This window comes from Fundulus heteroclitus, chromosome 6, assembly GCF_011125445.2.
Source record: "Fundulus heteroclitus isolate FHET01 chromosome 6, MU-UCD_Fhet_4.1, whole genome shotgun sequence".
Lineage (NCBI taxonomy): Eukaryota > Metazoa > Chordata > Actinopteri > Cyprinodontiformes > Fundulidae > Fundulus > Fundulus heteroclitus.
Window position 1 is genome coordinate 31,875,852 of NC_046366.1, and position 24,392 is coordinate 31,900,243.

General features: G+C 41.7%; 1 protein-coding gene across 10 annotated transcripts in view; it reads left to right on the forward strand.

The window, feature by feature from the left end:
- svilb (supervillin b) overlaps positions 1 to 24,392 on the forward strand; it is a 91,255-nt gene that overhangs the window by 37,504 nt on the left and 29,359 nt on the right. For 5 of the 10 annotated variants that reach the window (XM_036138608.1, XM_036138604.1, XM_036138605.1 and 2 more), the window contains exons 7-20: positions 1,321 to 2,610; positions 3,461 to 3,634; positions 3,750 to 3,787; positions 6,665 to 6,729; positions 6,887 to 7,023; positions 7,128 to 7,211; positions 9,752 to 10,028; positions 11,131 to 11,187; positions 13,236 to 13,923; positions 17,205 to 17,679; positions 21,070 to 21,208; positions 21,632 to 21,688; positions 23,043 to 23,120; positions 23,647 to 23,794. In XM_036138608.1, coding sequence (XP_035994501.1) covers positions 1,321 to 2,610; positions 3,461 to 3,634; positions 3,750 to 3,787; positions 6,665 to 6,729; positions 6,887 to 7,023; positions 7,128 to 7,211; positions 9,752 to 10,028; positions 11,131 to 11,187; positions 13,236 to 13,923; positions 17,205 to 17,679; positions 21,070 to 21,208; positions 21,632 to 21,688; positions 23,043 to 23,120; positions 23,647 to 23,794 — 3,707 coding nt within the window. The remainder of the gene's footprint in view (positions 1 to 1,320; positions 2,611 to 3,460; positions 3,635 to 3,749; positions 3,788 to 6,664; positions 6,730 to 6,886; positions 7,024 to 7,127; positions 7,212 to 9,751; positions 10,029 to 11,130; positions 11,188 to 13,235; positions 13,924 to 17,204; positions 17,680 to 21,069; positions 21,209 to 21,631; positions 21,689 to 23,042; positions 23,121 to 23,646; positions 23,795 to 24,392) is intronic. The other 5 variants (XM_036138600.1, XM_036138606.1, XM_036138607.1 and 2 more) reach the window with 5 other exon arrangements.

The following is a 24,392-nucleotide window of genomic DNA, read 5'->3' on the forward strand; positions in this document are numbered from 1 at the left end:
TCTAATTTTTTATCCTGTTATCAACATTTACATAAAAGGGTATGCATGTATTACCTTGAGAGAAACTGTATTATTGTTTATTTTGTTAATTTTTTATGATATTGCATGCATTACCGAGAAAAGTTTAAATTAAAACAATTAATGGTACACCTTGGATTAATTGGTACAATGTTTTTCTTGACCTTTTAATGTGTTTAGATGCTTTAGGATTAAATGCTTTTATTTTGGCTGAACAAGGACCAGATATGTTTTAACTCTAGCCCGGATGAAAGTCCCTCAGGTCTCGGTTCCTACTTACAACCCTGGTTATGCTTATTAGAGTACCAGGGGGTTACGGCATGCAGCTGACTGACACTTTGCTTCTTAAATCCCAGAAGTAGGAGAGGATGTGCTTAGTTTGTCCCGTGGCTGCATAAACCACCATTGAAATGTTTTCCTGTGATTGTAACCACTGCAACGACTGGTATACATTATCGCACCAATCTTTGTATATGGTAGATATTATTTCTACCACCTTGGGATACACTGTTGTTGGTTGTCTTTAGGCCCGTTTACACTACACTTTTTTAACCGAGCCGAGACCAGTCTGAGCTCGGTAACCGAGATAACTCTTGTGTGTAAATGGTCAACAGACTGAACCGGACCGCGCTAACTGCAGACCAGTTCTTGGGTAGGTCTCGGCCTGGTTTTATTTTTTGGCCCGGTTTTCTGATAAAGAGCGCATGAGCATTCCCTTACAGTCAGCTGACTGTCCGCGGTTTTTCCGGCGTGTCTGGCTGCACGTCCCGATTCACACTCCATTCAGACAAATTTCAGACATTCATAATAATACTACCTTCCTTACCGTGACACACGATTTCCAGAGATGAATCTGCTTAGCAGTGTGATGAACCTCAGCGTCTGTCGTTGTTTCCTGCGTCTGTAAATCCTTATTAGACGTTTGTTTGTCTCATCCACTCCCAAAAAGCCAACTTTCTCAAGTAAATTCACCAATGGTTGCCTTCTTCCCCTGACTCTCCGCAAACACTGAAATATCACAATATCAAGCATAACATCCTGAATGTTAAGGACGCCGCCGTTTTGTTTTGCTGCTTCCGCCTTCAATCCCAGAGAGCGGTAGTACCACAGATCGCCACTAGGAGGCGAGGAGCAACCAAGGAACCGAGATAAGCTTTGTGTGTAAACGGGTCTGCTTGTCTTGGATAACTGATCCAAGCTCGGACTGGTCTCGGCATGGCTCGGTTTTTAGGTGTAGTGTAAACGGGCCTTTTATTCCAGTGAACTGAAAACTTAATGCCTGGTATGCATTCCTTTTCCAAGAATCCGAGTGAGGGAACGGTCGTCCAGGGAAGAAACACCCCAGAACGGCCCTGACCAAAGTCCAGACAGGCACCTCCAAAACAGACATCACAGTCATGGCAGCCCTGCTAAGTATACAGCACAGTATTCAGAGCACAACCAACAAAGGAGCCTTCCTCAACCTCAGCCTAGTGCGGGCCGCCATCCTGCGCCTTCCACGAACGAGTACCAGCGCTCTGGCCCTGCTGTGGATTCTCAGCCCGCTGTGGCATTGAACGCTCCCGTGCCAACTGGGACGCATTCAGGGCTCCCAGAGGCGCAACCACCGAGACGGGTGAGCGCCGACCAGATCTACGTCGCTCATAGGGAGGCAAGAATGGAAGCGAGACAGGCCCTAAAAGAAGAAGCGCAGACAGAGGGCCTGCTCAAAAGCAGGAAGGCAGTGTTGCCCTCTGAAATTCGCAGAAGGGAAAAGAGCGTGGATGACACTCACAGGGGCAGGCATGAAGACATGGACTGGCAAAACATCAGCCCGGAGCAAAGACGGAGAAGTTACTTAGAGGAAGATTGGGACGAGGAGCGGCCGAGAGAGAGGGGTAGAGAACGAAAGGCCCAGAGAATCACGGAGAGGGTGAGAGAGCAGCCTTCCAGTCAAGACAGCCAAGAGGAGAGAATTTGTAGGTCTATGCAGCCGGCCTACTCCTCTGTACGTCATCAGCATAGGCAGGATCAATCCATGGAGCCCGCGCACCATCAAGAGTCCCGAATAAAGCAGCACAAGCCCCCAGAGCAGAAGCAGTGTGGAGTCAGAAAGCTCGAACTGACAGCTCAAACCCACCAAGACCCTCAAAGAGAACATCACCCCAGTCACTTGAGGCACTCTCAGGAGAGCCAGAGAGAGTCTCGAGGACAGTACGTGCTGCAAACAAACGAGCCGGCAAGTAAACAGGAAAACGTTCAAATGCAACCTCAAACTTCCCAGACGAAGGCAGAGGCCGTGCCACAGCACCAGAGGTTTGACTCTGTGGCCTACCTCCAGAGGGGCTCTTCGCTGCCTCAGGCCAAACACAGAAGTATGGAAATAAGTGGAGGGCCCAAACCCAAGATACGAACCCGCTCCATGTCAGATATAGGCGTAAGCCAACGCTCTGCCATGTATCATGCTGAGAGAGCGGGGATCGGGAGAGAGGCCACCCGAGTTGTCCCTCCACCCGGGATGGCTAATGGGGACGTGGGCACCCTGGACACGAGGGTATCAGTAGCACGGCTGCGACACTCTTACCTGGAGAATGCCAACCGGAAGCCGGAGCTGTAGGTTCACTGGCATGAGCTCTTCTGCATTTTTATATAACAGTTTATTGGTGCTGCATTGATCTGTTGCCACTAAATTATGGACGCGTAAGCCGTGTCAATAACAACAATGCTGCATGGAAAATGTCTGCTTTGCAGGTTTTGACTTTAAGAAGTAGATTGTCATTTCACCACATGATGCATGCATTAAATTTAAATGCTTGCTTAACCCGATTCATGATTATAGGCGTTGTCGGTGGAGAGGGCCAGAGACCCTCACAGTGTAAGACAGAGACAAACGACAGAAACGTCTATTCATGGAATCACACTGGCAATCTTCTGAAGGAGTCTCTGGAGATAAACCGCTCATAGAAGGAAAAAACTTACAAAATCTGCATGGAAAGACCGTTGCTAAGATTTGAAACCTGCGCCCTGCTGTGTTGACCACTATCCCGCCTGGCCCCCGCCCTCATTACCAATAAATAATAACTAATAGCAGGTGTGCTAATCCATCTAGTTCCTATACCTGCCTAATTTTGCGCCAGGTCCTGGGATAACGTTTAGTTTATCTCCTGCAGTCTTTGGGCAGGCGGCAGGGCACACCTTGAACGGGTTACCAACATGGAGATCTGCCATAATATGCATGTTTTGAAGCGATCAGGAGACCCCAGTGAAGACCGAGGCATGCAAGAAAAGCACGACAACGACACCATCGTCCCGCTCTGGTTGTGGTTATTGTTTGCGATAACATTGACATGCGAGGCCTTGTTTCCCCTGTTTTGGGTGAAGTGAACAAGAATATTTACTTATTCTATTTTTTTTCGTTTTCTTTTTGTGCCTTTGTCAAATATTCCAAACTCCTCCGCCAAAGAGAAACAGCTAAAGCCGATCTCTCAGCCAAGGACGTGGAGCCAGCTAGCAGCGGCAACGATGGGGACAGGGGGACTCGAAGGCCTCGCCGTTACATAACCCCAGGAGACAGCCGCACGTCGGAGAGGTTCAGGACGCAGCCCATCACTTCTGCAGAGCGCCTGGAATCCGACAGGTACAGCCAAAGCTACGCGTGATCCTTTACAGCACCAATCAGACCGTGGTTATTTGGCTCCACTGCCCTGGAATAATTGTCAGTGACGCTAATGTTCAATGTTTGTTTTCTCTAGATCTCGTCTAAGCCCCTCCCAACTACAAGATGCTGAAGGTACCTACAGCCTCATATTGTAACATAAAAATCTTTGTCTTGTAAAAAATTATTATACACACATTTATGCTTCAGAAAGTCAAACATTTGAGCAATTAAATTCTGTTAATACACGAAGATGTAGCAGAGCTACATTTAGAGGGACTATTTGATGCTTAAAGCAGTGAAGAATGGAGAAGTGTGCATTGGAATGCAAAATTACCTTTTTCGCTAGTGCCAGCGCATTAGCGAATGATGCCATCTTACCTACTTCATCATTAGTAAGGCTGGACGATATAGAAAGAAAAAGAATTTCGATAAAATAGAAATCATATTGATTGATATCGATTATTATCCACAAATTCAAAATATATATTTTAAGTGCAGCCCTGGTCATTTTATGCTGTTGCTTAGTGACCAATGTTTAGATACAGAACACATAAACATTGAATTCAAACTCAACTTTTAACTCAAGTCTAAATCAGTCTGGAGCCAGAACCACTGTTACCAGCATCAGGTGAGCAGGACCTCCTTGCTATGAGATCATATCTCATATCTCAAAAAAAAAAAAAATACATATGGAGTTGTGGCCAGGGATCTGGTTTTATTTTAACCTATGCAATATTTTTCTTTTAGGAAACCAAATAATATTGAATAATTTTTAAGCTCCAGACTAATTAAAACCAGTTTTGCCCATGCATTAAAAAAAACCTGCAAACATGATGTAAATAAAAAAAAAAAAGTTGCACCCAACTTCAGATTTTCTTAATGTCTGATTTTACATATTCACATAATAAGCATAAGGGAAAAACACACCTTAAGGTTTCTGTTAATTAAATTAAACACTGGAAGAAAAAAAATAAACTAATGGCAACCTTTAATAAATAATTTATTATATATTTCCTCTTCACATTTAACCAAGCCCAACTATGATTGCGACAGAACATGGGGGAAATTACCTTTTCAAAATTTATTGTTAACTGCAACTTTTTTAAAAAAAATAACGGGTGCTCTCTGAACTCTGAAGGGGGCGGAGCTTAGTGATGGGGCGGAGCTTAGTGACGGAGGGTTCCTGGGTCCTACTGTGTTTGTGATTGGTTGGGAGGATGTAATGACTGTAATATTAACCTACATGATAGTCTAGAATGCAAAAGGAAGAAAAACTGTTGTTTTATTTAACTTTTTATTGACCCTTTTTTCTATCATCGATATACACTCACCGGCCACTTTATTAGGTACCCCATGCTAGTAACGGGTTGGACCTCCTTTTGCCTTCAGAACTGCCTCAATTCTTCGTGGCATAGATTCAACAAGGTGCTGGAAGCATTCCTCAGGGAGTTTGGTCCATATTGACATGATGGCATCACACAGTTGCCGCAGATTTGTCGGCTGCACATCCATGATGCGAATCTCCCGTTCCACCACATCCCAAAGATGCTCTATTGCATTGAGATCTGGTGACTGTGGAGGCCATTTGAGTACAGCGAACTCATTGTCATGTTCAAGAAACCAGTCTGAGATGATTCCAGCTTTATGACATGGCGCATTATCCTGCTGAAAGTAGCCATCAGAAGTTGGGTACATTGTGGTCATAAAGGGATGGACATGGTCAGCAACAATACTCAGGTAGGCTGTGGCGTTGCAACGATGCTCAATTGGTACCAAGGGGCCCAAAGAGTGCCAAGAAAATATTCCCCACACCATGACACCACCACCACCAGTCTGAACCTTTGATACAAGGCAGGATGGATCCATGCTTTCATGTTGTAGACGCCAAATTCTGACCCTACCATCCGACTGTCGCAGCAGAAATCGAGACTCATCAGACCAGGCAACGTTTTTCCAATCTTCTATTGTCCAATTTCGATGACCTTGTGCAAATTGTAGCCTCAGTTTCCTGTTCTTAGCTGAAAGGAGTGGCACCCGATGTGGTCTTCTGCTGCTGTAGCCCATCTGCCTCAAAGTTCCACGTACTGTGCGTTCAGAGATGCTCTTCTGCCCACCTTGGTTGTAACGGGTGGTTATTTGAGTCACTGTTGCCCTTCTATCAGCTCGAACCAGTCTGGCCATTCTCCTCTGACCTCTGGCATCAACAAGGCATTTCCGCCCACAGAACTGCCGCTCACTGGATGTTTTTTCTTTTTCGGACCATTCTCTGTGAACCCTAGAGATGGTTGTGCGTGAAAATCCCAGTAGATTAGCAGTTTCTGAAATACTCAGACCAGCCCTTCTGGCACCAACAATCATGCCACGTTCAAAGTCACTCAAATCACCTTTCTTCCCCATACTGATGCTCAGTTTGAACTGCAGGAGATTCTCTTGACCATGTCTACATGCCTAAATACACTGAGTTGCCGCCATGTGATTGGCTGCTTAGAAATTAAGTGTTAACGAGCAGTTGGACAGGTGTACCTAATAAAGTGGCCGGTGAGTGTATGTCGTTATTGAATTATCGTCCAGCCCTAATCATTAATATAGTAAATACAATACTTCTACTAATACTAACCAAATTCAAGCATGACCACAGAGCTATGGCCTGTCCCACCTCTGCCTATCAGACCATCTCTACCCCCCCTCCCCCCGCTTACACCAGCATATACCCCCTCAAACGGAGAATGAGGCCAAAATCAAGACTGTCACTACTTGGCCTAAAGGTGCACGGTCCAAATCCACTACACTGGAGCCTTTTTTGAGCATCAGTGCCTGGAAACATTCACACTCACAGCTCTTGACCACATCAAGTTCTGCTGTGGAAATGTGACTGGATAGAAACAGAAGGGTTTTCTATAACCAGAAACCCCGGATGGACAGTCAGGTCTGCGCTCTCCTGTATCCAGTGAAGTGCTGCCGAATTTGCGAGAGAGATGTTTTGGGACTTAAAGTTCTCTTTGCTTTCAGGAGATGAAGAAAAAGTGGACGAGAGAGCCAAGATGAGTGTGGCTGCAAAACGGTCCCTCTTCAGGGTATGCCTTTTTTAATTCATGCCTCAGGAGTGTTCACGTTTAATCACAAACTGATGTCCTAGTCTAAAGCTTCAAAATAAGCGACTCTGTCTTTACAGGAGTGACAATATTTAGTCTGTCTATCACTTTAACAGTCGTTGAACGCGTTTATTTTCAGGAGTTGGAGAAAACGTCAGACGGAAGCGTTCCCAAACCCCGCTCACGAAACGCTGCCGTCGAACGGCGCCTGAGAAGAGTTCAGGACCGTGCACACACACAGCCTGTCACCGACAGAGAGGTGGTCAGTGCTTCCTGGTAAATATCACGCTTACGGTTGATTTTAGGATACTGATATTCCAAAAAACGTGATCATTTGCTGTCCTTTTATAACAAAAACAGCTTTGTCTCCAATGTTTTAGTGATGCTACGGCATCATCACAACCAGAGGAGGTCCCCACAAGTCTAAATCAGTCTGGAGCCAGAACCACTGGAACCAGCATCAGGTGAGCAGGACCTCCTTGCTATGAGATCATATCTCATCTTGGTATATATGTTTTAAAATTTTTTATTTACATATGGAGTTGTTCCCAGGGAAATATCTGGTTTTATTTTAACCTATGCAATAATTTTCTTTCAGGAAACCAAATAATATGTAAGACTTTTTAAGCTCCAGACTAATTAAAACCAGTTTTGGCCATGCATTAAAAAATACCCTGCAAACATCAGAGTGAGAATTCTCTTAGATAGGGTTCAAAACAAACATAAAAGATGCGCCAAACTTCAGATTTTATTAATGTCTGATTTTATAACTTTCAACATAAAAAGCATTGGAAAAACGCACCTTAAGGTTTCTGTGGAAGGAAGTTTCTAAAAACCTAATTAAACAATGGAAGAAAAAAACTAATGACAACTTTTATTAAATAGTTTATTATATATTTGCTCTTTACATTTAACCAAGCCCAACTATGATTGTGACAGGACGTAGGGGAGATTACCTTTTCAAAATGTGTTGTTAACTAAACATTAGAAATCTGTTGGATCTAGTTAAAAACAATTTAAATGCGTTTCTTTTTGAAACATCACTTTTTTCAGCTGCTTCTTTTGTCAAATTCAATCATCACCAGATTCACAAAGCAATGCAATAGCTCTATTATTTTGTTCTTTCTTTCTTTCTTTCTTTCTTTCTTTCTTTCTTTCTTTCTTTCTTTCTTTCTTTCTTTCTTTCTTTCTTTCTTTCTGCTCTAATCACATGCTGAATCATGGAAACGCGGCTGTGAAGCCCAGCAGATGCCAGGAATTTGCACCTTTTTGTGCATCAACTTGCAGCCGTCCCATTTTCAGCCACTAACAAAGCAGAAGTAGAAACGATCAACGAGATTGAGAAAAATATTGAAATTCTTCAGCAGCAACATCTTTCCATAGGAGGGAGGAATCAGATTCAGAAAAAAAAATAACATTCTCAAACTGAGATGTAATATGTAGGTTTTCAGTGCAGCTCTAGATATAATGAAGCCACAAACGTTTAAAAGGATGATTAATCTCTTTAGCAGATTCACTTGGCAATAAAAAGCATTGATATATATCAAACTTTAATGTTATTTCATGCCGCCTTTTTTTTAACTGTGATTACATTTATGAAATTCAGTCCAACACACCTAAATTACTTTCTTGGCTAATTAAGTTTTAGCCCTATGTTTATCCTGCACACACAGGAAAATTTAAATAGTTTTCTGCAGCAAGCTGTGAGTCTTCGCCTCCCTCTCCTGGCTGCGTGAAGACGATGCACATTTAGCTCTCTATGGTCACTTACTGATTCTCAGCTGTGCTGCTGCCTGTAGGGCAAAGACTGTCAATGTTTTATGCAGTAGATCCTTGCCATGGACAAGGTCTGAATGTTGCAGAGTTTTTCATATGCACTAGGGCTGGGCAATATATCGAGATTTTAAAGATATCGAGATTTTTGCAAAAGAGATATAAGATGAGACTATATTGTCTACATCGAGATGGTCTTTGTTGAATTTAAATTATACTTTTGAGGTCTCATCTTTATCTACGAGGCTGTTTGTTAAAAAATGTACCTGTGAGATATTTGGGTGACGATTCAGAGATGCCTTTTAAAAATAACTTTACGAAAAGAAAAACATGCCGAGATAAATATTGTATATCGGCATGCCGCCTAAAAATATCGAGATATTGTTTTGGCTCCATGTCGCCCAGCCCTACATGTCACACACCTGATGTAAAGGGCAAAGGTTGAGCTTTTTAAAACCCCTGAATGTGCCCTGGGTTCATGTGTCTTGTGGTTTGTTTAGCAACTTTTACTCAGCACTGCAGAGGGATTACTGTAGCCCAGTGCAGACCTCCCGGTGCATTATATGATAATCTTTTATACGTCCTCTGATCTACTTACGCCTCTGTTGCAGTGTCTTGTAATGTCAACCAATTGGAACCATCCGGTTTGGCACGCACGTTTGTGGCTTTTGTGTTTAGGGATGAATCCTATTAGAAATTTAACAATCTGCGTTGCTTAGTTTGTAAAATTGCGTATTGATGGCTACACATTTAGCTTCACTCTTTTACATTCTACCGTATATACACCTAGTGACATAAACGTACGTACAAGGCAATTCATATTACTCTTAGAAATGAACTTGTGCAACTTTAGATAATTTATTTTTAATGGGGATTTTTTGGGGAGTTTTTCTTCCCACTGTCGCTTCATGCTTGCTCAGTATGAGGGATTGCAGCAAAGCAATGTACAATGCAGACGACTCTCCCTGTTGCTCTATTCTTCCCCAGGAGTGAATGCTGCTTGTTGGGACTTTGATGCAATCAACTGGTTTCCTTATATAGGAAATTTTTGACCAATCTGTATAATCTGACCCAATCTGTATAATATGATTGAATTTGACTTTGTAAAGTGCCTTGAGATGACATGTTTCATGATTTGGCGCTATATAAATAAAATTGAATTGAATTGAATTGAACTGAATGACTCACATCCATATTTCAGCTACTTAAAATGCTATTGTCACGTCCACAGCGTTCAGGCCTCTTCCCAGCCAAACTCAACAGCCCAGGAGCAGGAGGCAGAAACCCAGCGTCCCCAGAAAGAGAGTCAAGCTGATAAAGATGGCCACCAGGCTTTCCCCGAGGAGCCAGACTTTTCAACGCTCAGTCTGTCTGAGAAAATGGCTCTGTTCAACCGCCTAGCCCAGCCCACAGAGAAAACAGCAGAGGTTGCTCGAGGGGACACCCGCCAGCGCAGAGCCAACGCCCGCTTCCAGACCCAACCCATCACCCAGGGAGAGGTGGAGCAGGTAAGATAAGATAAGATAAGATAAGATAAGATAAGATAAGATAAGATAAGATAAGATAAGATAGGCTTTATTGATCTCACATTGGAGAAATTCACATGTCACATCGGCTCATTAATCAATAATCAGAAGAAGGTGCCAAAAGTAGGACAAGGTGCATCAGGTATATACAGTGTGTCCTCATTTATACAGTGGATCAAAAAAAGAAGTAGATAAAAAAAAAAAAAAGAATAAAAATACAAAATAGAAATAAGGCAGAGGATGTCTTATATACATTCACGGTTTTAAAGTGTTGATTACAATAGTTTTATGCCAAAGATCAGGATGTTTTCCATCACATCTGGGTGTGCAATCCAATCTTATTAATGTGCAATAACTATTGTGCAATAATCTAATTAATACACTGTACTACAACCCGTGCAATAATCCTGATGTAGTGACCTCTGCTGCTATCAACACCTGAACATATGTACACATGTATGTATGTATGTATGTACAAATGTATACAATGTATATACGCGTAGGTACGTATGTATGTAGGCGTGTGTATATATATATATATAAGTATATATATATGTTTATATATATATATATAGACCACTATGAATGTAAATAAGACATCATATGCCCATTCCTATTTCTTTTTTTTGTATTTTTTTTTTATCCATTGTATATATGAAGATTCACTGTATATAACTGAATGCACCTTTCCTACTCTGCACCTTCTTGTATGAGCCGATGTGGCAAGTGAATTTCTCCATTGTGAGATCAATAAAGACTATCTTATTTTATCTTATCTTATCTTATCTTATCTTATTTTATCTTATCAATCGCTGTTGGAAAGAGGGAAAATTTTATGATTAGTTTGGGGAACTGTTCTCTACGGTGTGAGATAAAAACGTTTACTTGAATTTTCTTGTTCTAAAATCACTTAAATTCGCCAGTTCGCCTCTGACCGATGCACCTTGATTGTTGAAAGGTGTGTGATCTATAAAACCAAGAGAAACAGAGACAGGATGCTTGGAAAAAAAAAAAAAAAAAAACACAGTATGTCTTCATGGTGTTGTCAACAGTGAGTCATGATCAATAACTGGTGTCCACACAGGAAACTCTAAGCTCTGCGGCGTGTAACAGGGACTTAGACGCCCCTCGGGGAGAACACGTAAGACCCTCCGCCGTCCGTGTCTGGTCCCGGCTTCGTGTCGATCCGGTCGGTGCCGCTCGTGAGCCGTGTTTGTGCTAGTGGCTTTGACGTGAGCAAACGTTAAGCGTCGCGTGCAGCATGTAAGGACGTTGTCTGGCTGTGTTGCTTTCAACCGCAGCTGCCTCCCAGACATACTTGTTCGTCGCAAAGCAAGTATGGGATGCTTGAATGTGGGAAAGACGTCAAGAATTAAGCCAGTTTTATTTGTTTGTTTGTTTATAGTATCCAGGATCGGCGTGTTTTGCACCCGACGCCGATCCAAGTAATTTGGGAATTGGCATTTGCTGATGTGGAGCCTGATGCAATGCTTTTTTCAGCCGTGTGCAGGCACAGATTTAACTTGATTTGGAAAAGCTGCTGTCCTGTAAAAGTGCCACCTAAGCATGCAGAGCTTCATTATACAGACCAGACCAGAAACGGTTCTTATTTTAGGTCAGTTAGGATTAGCAAAATTATTTCCAGCTATTAAAATTTAAGCATTTTTCTTTCTCTCTTTTCTTCAAAGTCAAATGTTTACATACAATCGGATGACGCTGCCTTTAAATTGTTCGGGGAAACCCAGATGAACATGTCATAGTTTTATAAGTGTTTGTGAATGTTCTTTTTTTTTAGGTTAAATGGAGGTTAAAAGAAATCAGCTGAGATATTTATATCTACACCCAACTTTGAAAATGATGGGATTTGCATGGACTGAAAGATCAATAAGATGGGAAGACGTCATCTCCCTTAAAGAGGACATATAGTGCAAAATCCACTTTTTTAGCACTTAAATACATTTTGTTGTGTACTTGGGGTCACCAGGAGAGCAGAAGATTTGAATATTCTTTATCCAGGTGTTGCGTAGATATCTTTATATTCTTTTTGGGGGTCATATTTTTCAAGCCCTTCAGTTTTCTCTGTTTTAAATTTAATTTTTTTAAAGCAATCACATCACAGTATTGACTGCGGAGCTACTAAACAAGGTCATGGATTTCCAGTTCAGCAATATCGCAAATCCACCATTTTTTTAAATTTATTTCTAGCTGTGATTTTGTAGTCTGAGCTCCATTGGTTTTTCATTACACGTCCCCCAGCATACTGCAAAAATGGCCGTAGGGGGCGGAGTGGAACACCCTGCGACCTGGAGGGGGGGGGGGGTGCAAAGGGCCTCCTTTAGATTTAAAGAGACGGAAACAAAATGAGTTGCTCTCAGACGCAGACCCAGACCAGGGGTAAAAAGGAGGAGCGTGGGGGTAAATTAACGAGGAATTCAGACCAAAGCGTTGCTGCTCTTAACAGAGTTAATGATCTGAATCTTTGCTTCTTCATTCAATTATTATTCAAAATTAGTTTGGATGGAAGTAAAAAAAAAAATCGTGCAAAGATAAATGCAATTGTTTTACATGTCAGGTGATCAATAAACCAATTAGATTCTAAAACTAAATCCAGGTCGCTTACTACAGTTTCCTTAAACTTTAGTGCAATTTTTTAAAGTTTAATTCAATGATGATCTGAAGTAGTGTTGATCGTGGATTTCTTATACCTGTTGTTAGCCGATATGTCAACATGTGCCAACGATACACTGTACTAAACACGTAAAGTGCTTTTTTTTAACGTTTTTTTTAATCCACAATCAGCCTACGTCCATTTTCCACTTCATATAGTCCACAACTGAATTATTTAAATATGAAAAGGAAGAACTGAAAAACATTATATGTCACCTTTTAAAGCAAAAAACAGAGCCAGATTACAGTCTTCAAATGCACTCAATGGGTACTACATTGATTTTTTTGAAATGTGTCCTTTGTTTCTGATGAAACTAAACTAAAAAAAATATATATATATATATATTTTGATAATCCTAACCAATTTAAGACAGACAAAAGCTTTGTTTGATTTAATGACAGCCGGTGAAAATGTTAGGTGTCTCTTTAACCAACTATGCAAATATCTGGCGTCACGATGCAAATGATATTCCCGCTGTGTTCTTCAAAGGTCACACTTTGCTTCCTCCGCTGCCTTTTCAGGTGAAAAGTGGAGGTGAAATCAAGCTGGAGCCGCTGTCGGTCTCCCTGGTTCGATCTGTGGCAGCCGTCGCTTCCCAAGCCTCCGTCACCACAGTGACTGTGGCCCCACATAGCAGCGGGGACGGCCTCCATCCTGAGAAATCCACTGCCGTCCCGTACATCCCTGCCCAACAACAGGGCCCCAGCACCACCAGCCTCCACCAGGAGAGGGCGCCGCGGTACTTCTCCCTCACCAAGAGAGGGCACCAGGGCCACAATGAGGGGGAGCCTGATTCCTCCCCCCTCCTTCCTGACAGCCCAGAGAAAGCTGGAGCCCCTCCTGCCGTCCCCTCATCCTCAGTGGGTCACAGACAGCAGAGGGAGGCGCCGGCGGAGGGCCGGAGAGGGAGGCAAGAAGAGGAGGAGAGAGCTGGAGGGAGAGAGCAGGGAGGAGCCAGAGAAGACAGCATTCAGAAGAAGAAGCTGCACTCCTCTGACAGGGACAGAGGGGACCAGCTGCAGCATCCCAAGCAGTCTGCCGAGCCCTCTTTGTGGCGGGGTGAGCAGGAGCCTCTGGCCAGCAGGAGAGCCGCAGACTCCCAGGAGGGTGGGGAGAGAGGAAGAGGAAAAGGAGGACAGGCGAGGGATGCTGCCGCAGCTTACAGCTCTTCCTCACAGGAGCTGAGGGAAAGCCAGGGAGGCGTCTCAGGTAAGTGGTGTCTGTGACTGACATAGAAAAGATGTGAAGAAGAATAAAGGGTTAAAGATAAATCTGTAAGGTTAGAGACGAGAGAGGAAGACGAGAGGACGAAAGAAACAAAGAAACAAAAAAAAAAGGAGGAGAAATGCACACCAAATTGTGTCTCTGCTCCCATTATCCTCATTGTCTTCTGTAGCGTGCTCCCACGCATGGCTGCTTTGTGCCGGTCACACACACACACACACACACACACACACACACACACACACACACACACACACACACACACACACACACACACACACACACACACACACACACACACACACCTCCCAGCTGGGGAGTGTTTGATTTGGCCGATGCAGAGAGGCCGTTTCAGGCTGCATCTCATTAGCATATATATATATATATTTTTTTTTCTTTTCTTTTTGCCATGAATGTACCTCGTCAAGCTCTTTGTCTGGGAAGAGGAAGCCCTGCCCTAATAGCAGACCGGCACATTTGGGATGAAACTGTGTTCCCAGCACTGTCGTGACCCACTGAAGGAGCCGTTGCTCCCCTCTGCACCACTTTACGCCTCTGGGTTACATTATAGACACACGCTACAGCAAAATGGACCTGACCTGTTTTTATCTGCTAATGGAGCTCGGTGTATTCTCCAACGCACGCGCAGCAGAAAAAAAAAGATGTCAGGGCAGCACTTGTGCCCTTAAATAAAGCGGGTAGTAAGCAAAGTCAGGTCTGGGGGCTACAGTCTGTTAGTTCTGCATGACTCAGTCTTTATAAGTGGCCTGTCAGGCGGTTAGAACAACTTCCAGTTATTTACCGTACAGACACCACGAACCTTTTAGCTCACATAATACGACTAACAAAAAAAAACAAAAAAACAAGAAAAGCATATAATCCTAATAACTAACACCAGGGGCGGCTCTAGACAGGGGCCCACAGGGGCCAGTGCCCCTGTAGAAATGGTCCTGGCCCCTGTACTAAAGACATAACATTAAATAAACTTCTTACAATTATATGCATTGGTGAAGAAAACACGCCTGATTTGTCACTTTGACCAATTTTATTCTTTTTACCTTTACAATTTCACCCTAACAAGGGTTTAAAAATCAAGGTGTTTTACTTTTAGCTTCAGCCGTATTGAGCTGGGATCACAGTTTTCATCTGCTAGATCAGGGATCTGAAACCTGCAGTACCAGAGCCCCAAGTGTCTCACTTCATATTATTAAGTGATTAAATATTGCCCTGTTTTATGATTTCATTCTTTTTTGTGCCCCTGTGAAAAAAAACACTGGCCCCACCTTGGCCCCCCTGGTAAATTTGGTCTAGAACCACCACTGACTAAGACATTTAATACATTTTATTAATATGGTTCCCCCACAGGGTGATTAATACACTTACAGCTGATGAAACAACCACTTTATTCATAGAAAGCATTTCTCCTTAAGCCACTGAGCTGGTTACTACTGTCAGGTGCTACCTGGCGTTATTCAGCAATAAAAGCAGGAGAGACTGTGAATATATGTCCCTATTAACGCTGATTATCAAAACAGGAAAATTAAATACATTTGTAGAAAGTTTTTGCAATGTTTTAGAAAATTCAATTACAACATAATAACAAAAAAAATAAAAAATAATCGCACAAAGCAACAACAAAGAATGGAAATCAAGGTGTTTGAACATGGCAAGAACAGGACAAGAAAAACACATTTTAGAAAGCGCAGCAACTGAACAAATTATTATTTTTTTTTTCAGAAAGCACAAAGTTTTTGCAAAAATATTTGTGAAAGAATAACAGCATTAACGGCACGACATATAAAATCAAATGAAAACGCATCTGGGTCAGTTCCCCATGGCACTAATTCATCTCTACACATCATCCTAACCTTTGTATAGACAAACAATCTCTGACCCTTGTGCTTAACCATTGTGCATGTTTATTTCTTTTGGTATATTAAAAAAATATGATGATAAGTAATAATAAAAGTACTCAAATCTCATGTGTAATTTCATTTAAACTTAAAATATTTATGTCTTTTTCCTGACTGTAGACTCTGAGTAGATTATAGGAAAGCCTTTTTAATAATTTGGTGTTAAACTGTTTAGTATGAGCATGCTTGGCAGATGGCTCATTTTTTTTTTACCTGAGAAAGTCAGGTAGGAAACAATCAAAATGTTGAAAGTACTAAACTTCAAATTTCTAAAACGACCTGTGCACCAAAATAATAAAGTTAAATGAAAAAACAAGATCAGGTCGTCATTTATCAAGAACTGGTGTAGGTTTGTGAGCAGAGAGCATATCTAAAACATGCTGGCTATGACTGTGTATTCTTTAATGTTGAGTGCAAACATTAATCCTCACAGTCCAAATTCATACAGCAACAAAGTTTTAAAGTACGACATCCAGCTTCCTGAGAAATCCCCAGTTCACCGTCTGCTGTCTGAAGTATTTCCTATTTCAGAAGCTAAACTTGTATTCCTGTCTACTGCATGCTGTCAATAAAGCATATTTTTGATCATTTCTGCAATGACACAATTATGCGTAGCTTAAAATAGTTTTTCAAAGAAATCTTGCGATAGCCTCTTAGATATTATACTGCCAACGTCGTTTTACAATAGTACAAGCGCTGGCATAGGCCTGCATCCTGCACTGATGCTAAAATTGAAGCATGCCAATATTTACTTGAAGATCACTGCACGCTAGTCTGCTGAAAGCTTGCTTCATAAAAGAGAAAAATATATAGAAAGTGTACATTTAAAATGCTGCATAATTCAACCAAATAAATGCATGTGGAAAACGCCCCAAAAAACATAAGTAAAACACACTGTTTCACCTTTTTCACATGCAAAAAAGAAAACCCAAAAAAATACAGAGACGGCATTTAAAAAGACTCAAACAGATTTTATTTAATTAAAAACATCAACAGAAAGCAGACAGTAAGCAAAGACAAACCTCAAAAATATTCTGTGATGCTTCAGGAAACCAGACGTAAGACATGTTTAAAACAAGGAAACAGGACGATTTAAAAATAAAACACAAAAGTCTTGTTGATTTGTTAAACGTTGCGGTAGTGACGGTTTAAAAAAAATGTTGCTGGCCCAAAATCTAATTTTGTCGATCCATGTAAAGATGTGATTCTTTTTTCCTTTGTCCTGTTAGCTTTGTTTTACCTGCCAGGTAAATATAGAAAATTCTGACGCGCTAGTATTAAAATAATCAGGTTAAATTATTGGAAAACGTGATTTCAGAAACTGCAGACATGATTTTGGTCTTTTCCCCTCAGACCTGCCAGATCATCCGGGCCCGCCGAAGACGCTTGTAGCTAAGGTATCATCCCGGACTGCGTCTTACATTTCAAGTGGCCATCAGCAGCAGCAAAACGTCCTCCAGCCCCCTCAGACCCTCCCCAAACCCCCCTTACACATCCAGCCGCAGCCCTACTCCCAGCCCCCGCCGACGTATCCCAAACCTTTCACCCATCCCCTGCAGACCCAGCCCAAACCTCCAGGACTGACCCAGCCGCTCCCTAAGCCTTACCCTCAGCTCGCCCCCCAGCCTCAGCAGGCCAGACCCCAGGCGCCTCCTCAGACGCCCCCTAAACCTCACTCCTTCCCCCAGGCTCTCAAGTCTCAGTCCGCAGAGCATCTTGAGGACCTCAGCAGGAACAGCGTCCATTCTGGAGACCTGCTGTCCCCCACGGAGCCTGGAGACCAGCTGTCTGACGGCATGTCCACCAAACAGATGTCCATCAAGGAGAGGTAAAAGGAATTCAGCTCAAGCTCATAGAAACATATTATTTGCACAGTATGTTGATATTTTCATTGTTGGCATTTGAAGTGAGGGATAACAGGTGTAACCGGGCACAGGAGTGAAAGATTACAGCAAAACGTTCAATAAAAAACAAAAAAAATTTTTGGACGTTCTGCAAAACAAGTTAGAAGACAACATGTGTATATTATAGATAAATAATATGATTTTTAGTAAGTATACACAAATAATTACCTTAGATCTAGCTAGTGTGTGCAAAAAACAACATAAAAAACACGCTGTATGTTGAAATAATATCTTGTTTCAAAGCAGACACTATGCACTACAAGACTCTTTCATTAAAATGAGCAGAAATCCAACATAAACACACAATATTAATATTTACCATTTTTATCTTTTTATTTGCAGCTTTTTTCCCTTGTTCAAGGTCGAATTTGACAATTTTAACCTAATTTATTTGTTCTATTTCAGATGTCTGGTTCAAACATAACTCTAAACTAAGTTTTATTAACTAACATAATCATCTGTTGAAAGGATATTAAAGCAATATTTAGCTGAAATGAAAGAGCTGTGGTTCCCAGCCGGAGTGGCATTTCTAACTGATTAGACGCGACCACTCCCTAAGATTGCAGCCAGACTAATGTCATTTTACAGGATTTATATTATAATCTCACAGTTGTTGCATGAAATTCAGGCTTCTGAACACAGCGAGCAGTGAAACATCCTCACATTCTGCATTTGGTAGTCATCATTCAGTCACAGATCTGTGCACAAAGCACAGTGCCAGGTTAGGATTGCCGAGCACAAGAGCGGCACACACATATTCATACACCGATGTGCAGATCAGCAGAAAAATTAGGATTAAGTGCTTTGATCAGGGGCCCACCGACATATGGCAGTGAAGAAAGCTGGAATGGAACTTACAACCTACCAAATGCAAGCCGACTACTCTTAGCCACAGTCCCCCCAATAGGCTAATGAGCTGATGCTCTTAAGAGGCAAACTCTAATGGTGTTTGGCAGAAGCCTCCCATTTATATGGTGCAGCGTGTAGATTGTGAGGCGCATGCAGCCCAGAGGCGATGCTTTTGGTTGCACCGCTGGGATATCGGCGCCAGGAAAGCAGTGGAAGTTACGCTATTTGGCGAGTACTAGAAATTAAGCAGGACTATGGCTGATTTCACGTTGCAATTAGGTCTTCCAGTTCTGTTGGGATCCAGACACGGTGAGCGAGTGGCTGCGAAGTTGTTGGACAACCGAGGGTAATCTTAATCCGGTGTGACGAGGTCTGATAATAATAGCATTACAAGGAGTGACGATTGCCTCCGGGTTCAGTAAACACCTTTGTGAACGAACGAAAATCCACAAACGCACATGGTAAAAAAAAAAAGAGAAGCTTATATCATGTCTAGAGATGACAAGGAAGTCCACCAGGAACAGAGAAAATTAAAGAGTTAAAAGCAAACAGGTACATTTTTAATTGGTTTAAATAATCCATGATCATGACAAAAAGAAGTAGATTATTCCTCGTTCAAAGATCATATGATAGCATGAATAAGGACAAAGTAATTGAGTAAATTATTGAGTGGAAGGCATGCACGGGCCTAGATGTAAAAGATATGAATGGATGGGCTTAGAGTTCATTCATAAATCCTGGATCCAGTCCCAAATTTACCCTTTAAAATACTAAGAAATCCACCAAAGACAGAACTCTGACGCAATGTTTTGCAAGTAAAATAACAAAAACCAAGGTATTTTAAAATTTTCAGTGTTTAAAAGAATTAAACAGAAGTACACTGCAAAAAGGTAACTAAAAATAAGTCACATTTTCTTGAAATTAGTGTATTTGCCATTGATTTGAGCAGGTAAATAAGAAGATCTGCCAATGGAATTTTTTTTACCCCTAAAATAAGATAACTAGATGTACTGCACTTGAAATGGAGATGAGTTTTTCCTATTTTAGGAGCAAAAATCTTATTTCATTGGCAAATAATCTTATTTACCTGCTCAAATCAAGGTAACATACTCTCATTTTAAGAAAAATGTCTATTTTTAGTTCTATTTTTGCAGTGTAGCTCCCTGTTTCTTACACAGTGAGGTTTTCAGCTCTGTTAACTCTTTGAAGAGACGTTATAAATCATCATTACCGGTTTTCTGCTCTTTGCAGCCAGCAGAGAGCTGTGCAGTCGGACCATCCCCTCTGAAATGTAGCACATTCCTCAGAATGTCCTCATTTCTGGGCCTTTCATCCTCAAACAGCAGCAAACACACTTTTTTTTACTTTTAGCCATCCGTTATTAGCTATTTATAGATGATACACACGGCCCTTGATAAACCCTGCCTCTCTCCTAGACAGCTGTTAGCTGAGCTTTAACTACCACTAACTTCATGTTCTCTCTTTTATCCTCTGACTCAGAGTTTATCTTCCTTGCTGTGTTTCCTGCATCAAGCCACTGAAGGAGCTAGTACTGCCATTCCCTTTTTTACTTTTCTCTCACATAGAAAGTACTCCTGGTTCAGTGCTTCTTTGTTCTTTTTATGTCTCTCCCCCCTAGTCGGTCATGGAAGATGGCCATTCACACTGAACCTGGTTCTTCTGGAGGTTTCTTCCTGTTAAAGGGGAGTTTTCCTCTCCACTGTCGCTACATGCATGCTCAGTATGAGGGATTGCTGCAAAGCCATCAACAATGCAGACGACTGTCCTGTGTTGTAGCTACATTATCTCTCAGGAGGAGTGAATGCTGCAAGTCAATGACTCGATGCAATCTGCTGGGTTTCCTTAGACAGAAAACGTTTTAATTGAACAAGAATTATAAAATAAACTTGACTGCATGGCCTGATAACCAGGATCAATTGTTGTGTATTGACTTGGAATCTGTCTGTATGGTTCAACTGAGTTTACTTTTTCCTTTTAAAGGGCCTTGAGGCGTCGTGTTGTGAATTGGCTCTGTGTAAACAAACTGAGCTGAATCTTTCTAACTCATTTACCTTCCATACAGGTCAGGTTTGTTGGCTGAGAATCCGAAATTCTCGACCCCATTTTTTTTTTCCTTGAAAAATCCTTTTTTTTCCCAGGAGCCACTACAACTTTATGATAAGATATGGTGAGATAAATTCTTCTTTTATTGCAGTAGCATCATCTCACACAGAAATATTTAGGAAAATGTATCTTTTGATGAGTACATCTGTTTTGTCCTGTATTAAGAAATTATTGTTTATTTTTGGAGACAGAGCAAAAAAAGAAAAAGGCCTTAATCCTGAAACACTGGGTATAAAATAGACAAGTTAACATTACATTTCTTTAGCCGGTAGTTTTAAATGGAGTTGTGCACGGCATCTTTTATAAGCCTGCTTTTGTTTCGAACCTGTGTTGATGTCTAGAGTGGCTCTGTTGAAGAAGAGTGGCGAGGAAGACTGGAGGAACAGGATCAACAAGAAACAGGAAGTGGTAAAAGTGGCATCAGCCGAGCAGCAGCAGCAGCCTCAGCAATGGGAGATGGAGCCGAGCAGCCAGAACAAGGTTCGTCCACACCCATAAGAGTGTTTTCATCGTGTCTAGAATAAAAAACGTTATTGTTGGACATATTAAATCATATTTCATCAAACCAGTCTGTCAAGAAAAAAAAATCTCCATAAAACATTTTGATGTAAGTACACTGTGTTTTCAAGGAGGACAAACTAAATAGAAACTAAAATGTAAAAAAGTAATATTTCAACAATATCCTTTTAGATATATTTCTGGAATTTCAACCACAAGCTTGATGTAAACTTGTCATTATAAGACTGTAAAGAGCTCCTGTCCGGCTTCAGATTAGTATTCTGGTGGAATAAACCGCCTGTTTAGGCCGTTGCTGTCTTGGCTGCAAACTCTTTAGCAACAACAGCCCCCCCCCCCCCCCCCCCTCTATTGACCGAGTCCTTTCTCTGTGTTTTAACCCCTCAGGAGGAAGGGGAGGTCGCTCAGGACCAGAACGCTGTCCCTGGCTCTGAACAGCTTTGGGTGAGACTCATTGCCAGCAGCTCACAAGTTCTAAACCAATCAGCTTTGAGCGGTAACCGCACTGTCCAATCACAGGGTTTGTGTGGGCCTGCTTTTTGTTTCTCCTAAATCTGTTTGGCCTTTCCTGCTGTCTCTAACAACGGGTGTGTGAAAAAAAAAAAAAAAAATGCAGAATCAACAGCAAAGATGCCCAAACTAAAAAGAAACCCAAAATCTGACACCTTCAATCTTGACTGAAATTAGCAGCCGCCTACACGGATACACCAAATGTGTTATGGAGAAGAGTTTCACCATGACAAGAGAGATATTTCTGGACTAGACAAAGTGAGGCGTTCAAACCTTAGAACACTACAGACCTACAGTCTGGTATTTTTTTATTTATTGTTGTAATATTTCCACCTTAGTGCCAATCTGCATGCTTCCATTGGACTTTCACTTTGCTGCTGGTACGCCTGTATTTCCTCACTGAGGGACAACAAAGGACATTTCTATTCTATGTTATTCTAACAGTTGCTAAGCATGATGTTGGCAGCATCATGCTGTGGGGCATGACAATATGCACAACATGAAATAATGTTTTTTTTTATATATAAACTTCTGGTAATTTAATGTGTCGTTGTATAAGCTTTCAGGTTTATCTGGTGTAGATGTTTTATGGCGTTTGTAGATTTACTTTTCTCAACATCAGGCTGGAAAACGTTACGTTTCACAATGACTGTGGCAATGTTAAGATGTAAAAATGAAAACATATAGCCACAATAAACATGTTCGACTCTACAAATGTAGTTTTGATCTACAAAAAAACAAACCTTTTGATTCTAAGATAGTCGATCAGTACTTTAAAAAAAAAAAAGAAGCAAAGTTCAAATACTTAAACCCTGAAATAAAGGAGGTTGGCAGCGATAAGACAAAGAGCTAAAACCATGACCCGGATCATGTCGTCCGCAGAAATATGTGGAGGCATTCCCTCATAAACTGTCACCTTTCATGGACCGGCCAAGTGCAAAGACATATTTTTCAGACCAGAAACGTTTCCAGCATCCCTTTGAATTAGGAGTATTTACAAAAACCGAAAGAATTAATTTGCCAGTTTTTTAAGTACTAGTCATTGTTTAGCTGCTAGAATTTACAGATGGCATAAACGTTGCTGCAGAACAAACGTCCCAGCTGGTGCAAATGAAACCAACTCCGAACTTTAGCTTTTTGCATCACGCTCCCAGTTTCTGACTTCATCTTCCTCGCCTCTACATCAAACCTTTCTCGATGTCCATACTTGTTTTTGTATGCTTTTTTTTTTTTTTTTTTGCATTTCCTCCTTTTTTATCCTCTTTTCAAGCCATCTCTCCATCCTCAGGAGCCTGTCTTCTCCTCCACCTATTCTCCTCCCATTTCCCTTGGCCAAAAGTGCCAGTATGTTGACCATCACGGTCAGGTAAGGACTTGCACGTGAGCTGCTGTAATGGAACGGCATGAACCGAGCTCCCGCCTTTCTCTGCCTGCCAAAGCGACGCTTTCTCCTTGCAGTGTTGAGACGGGTCGGTGGTCCCGGACGGCATGAGTAGAAGTCGGCGTAGAGCTGATGTTTCGGGAAAAGATAAAGAAACCGTAATACCCGCGTGCCTAGCTTGATTGGATGCATCTAATCTGTGTGTCTCTGCTTGACCTGATGCTGTCACATCATCAATAATAACGCTGGGACATTAAATACGGGGAAGTTATGTGGGAAAGGATGTAAGATTTTAAGGTTGTATTGTGTTAGCAGCTGTAAATGAAGGTTCTGATCCCCTCTATGGACGTGATTTATATGCAGATGATAGGAAAAATAATTGCGGCACAACTTGGAAATGAGCTGGAACGGTAATCGGTGCCCTGCAGCCGGAGTTTATTGCTTTCTGTGCAGGCTTTGACGCTTCGACCTAATGAGATTTCTCGTTTTAAATCTCCTCGTTTCTGTGCAGAAGGCTGGAGACGAGACAGAGGCCCAGATGACCATTGAAGAGAGGAAGCAGATGATTTCGACACGCGAGGATGCCTGGAAGACGAAAGGCAAAGGGGCGGCCAATGACTCCACGCAGTACACAGTCGCTGCGCGAATGGTCAAGAAAGGTCAGCACAAAAGCCAGCCGCTTTGGAAGGGACACCAAAAAGCAGGAAAAGACAGCAGATCTGGTCTAAAATAAACACAAAAAAGGCCATAAATAAGGTTTTTCATCATTAATATGCAGGCATTACTTTAGAAGACAACAGGACTGTACAATTTTTTCCTTAGATTTTCATTTTATGTCATTGAATCACAAAGTTTTAAATGTGTTTTAAACAAAGATGCTGTCTATATGGAATGCAGTCATGGGGGAAAAAAAGAGGAAGTCAAACATACTGAAAATTATCTGTTCAGGTGCAGTTTTTTTGTTTAGCTTTTATCTCACTTCAGCGTACAAAAGCAAACAAACAGATTCCAAGGCGAGACATCAACATAGAGAAGAAGCAATGGTTGCTTCCAGCAGCACTTGTCAATCTGAGAAGGGATAAAAAAAGAAGAAATTTAAGTAGAAAAACTCCTCATTCAGCTCTATTCAGCCAGGAAGAAAGCTGAGCCCAACTGTTGTGTCACGTGACCAAATGAGCTTATTTCATTGGCTAGAAGCTTCTTGACTCTATCAATGTAGATTGCTTTGGCTTGAGTTCACCAAAAGGTCCACACATT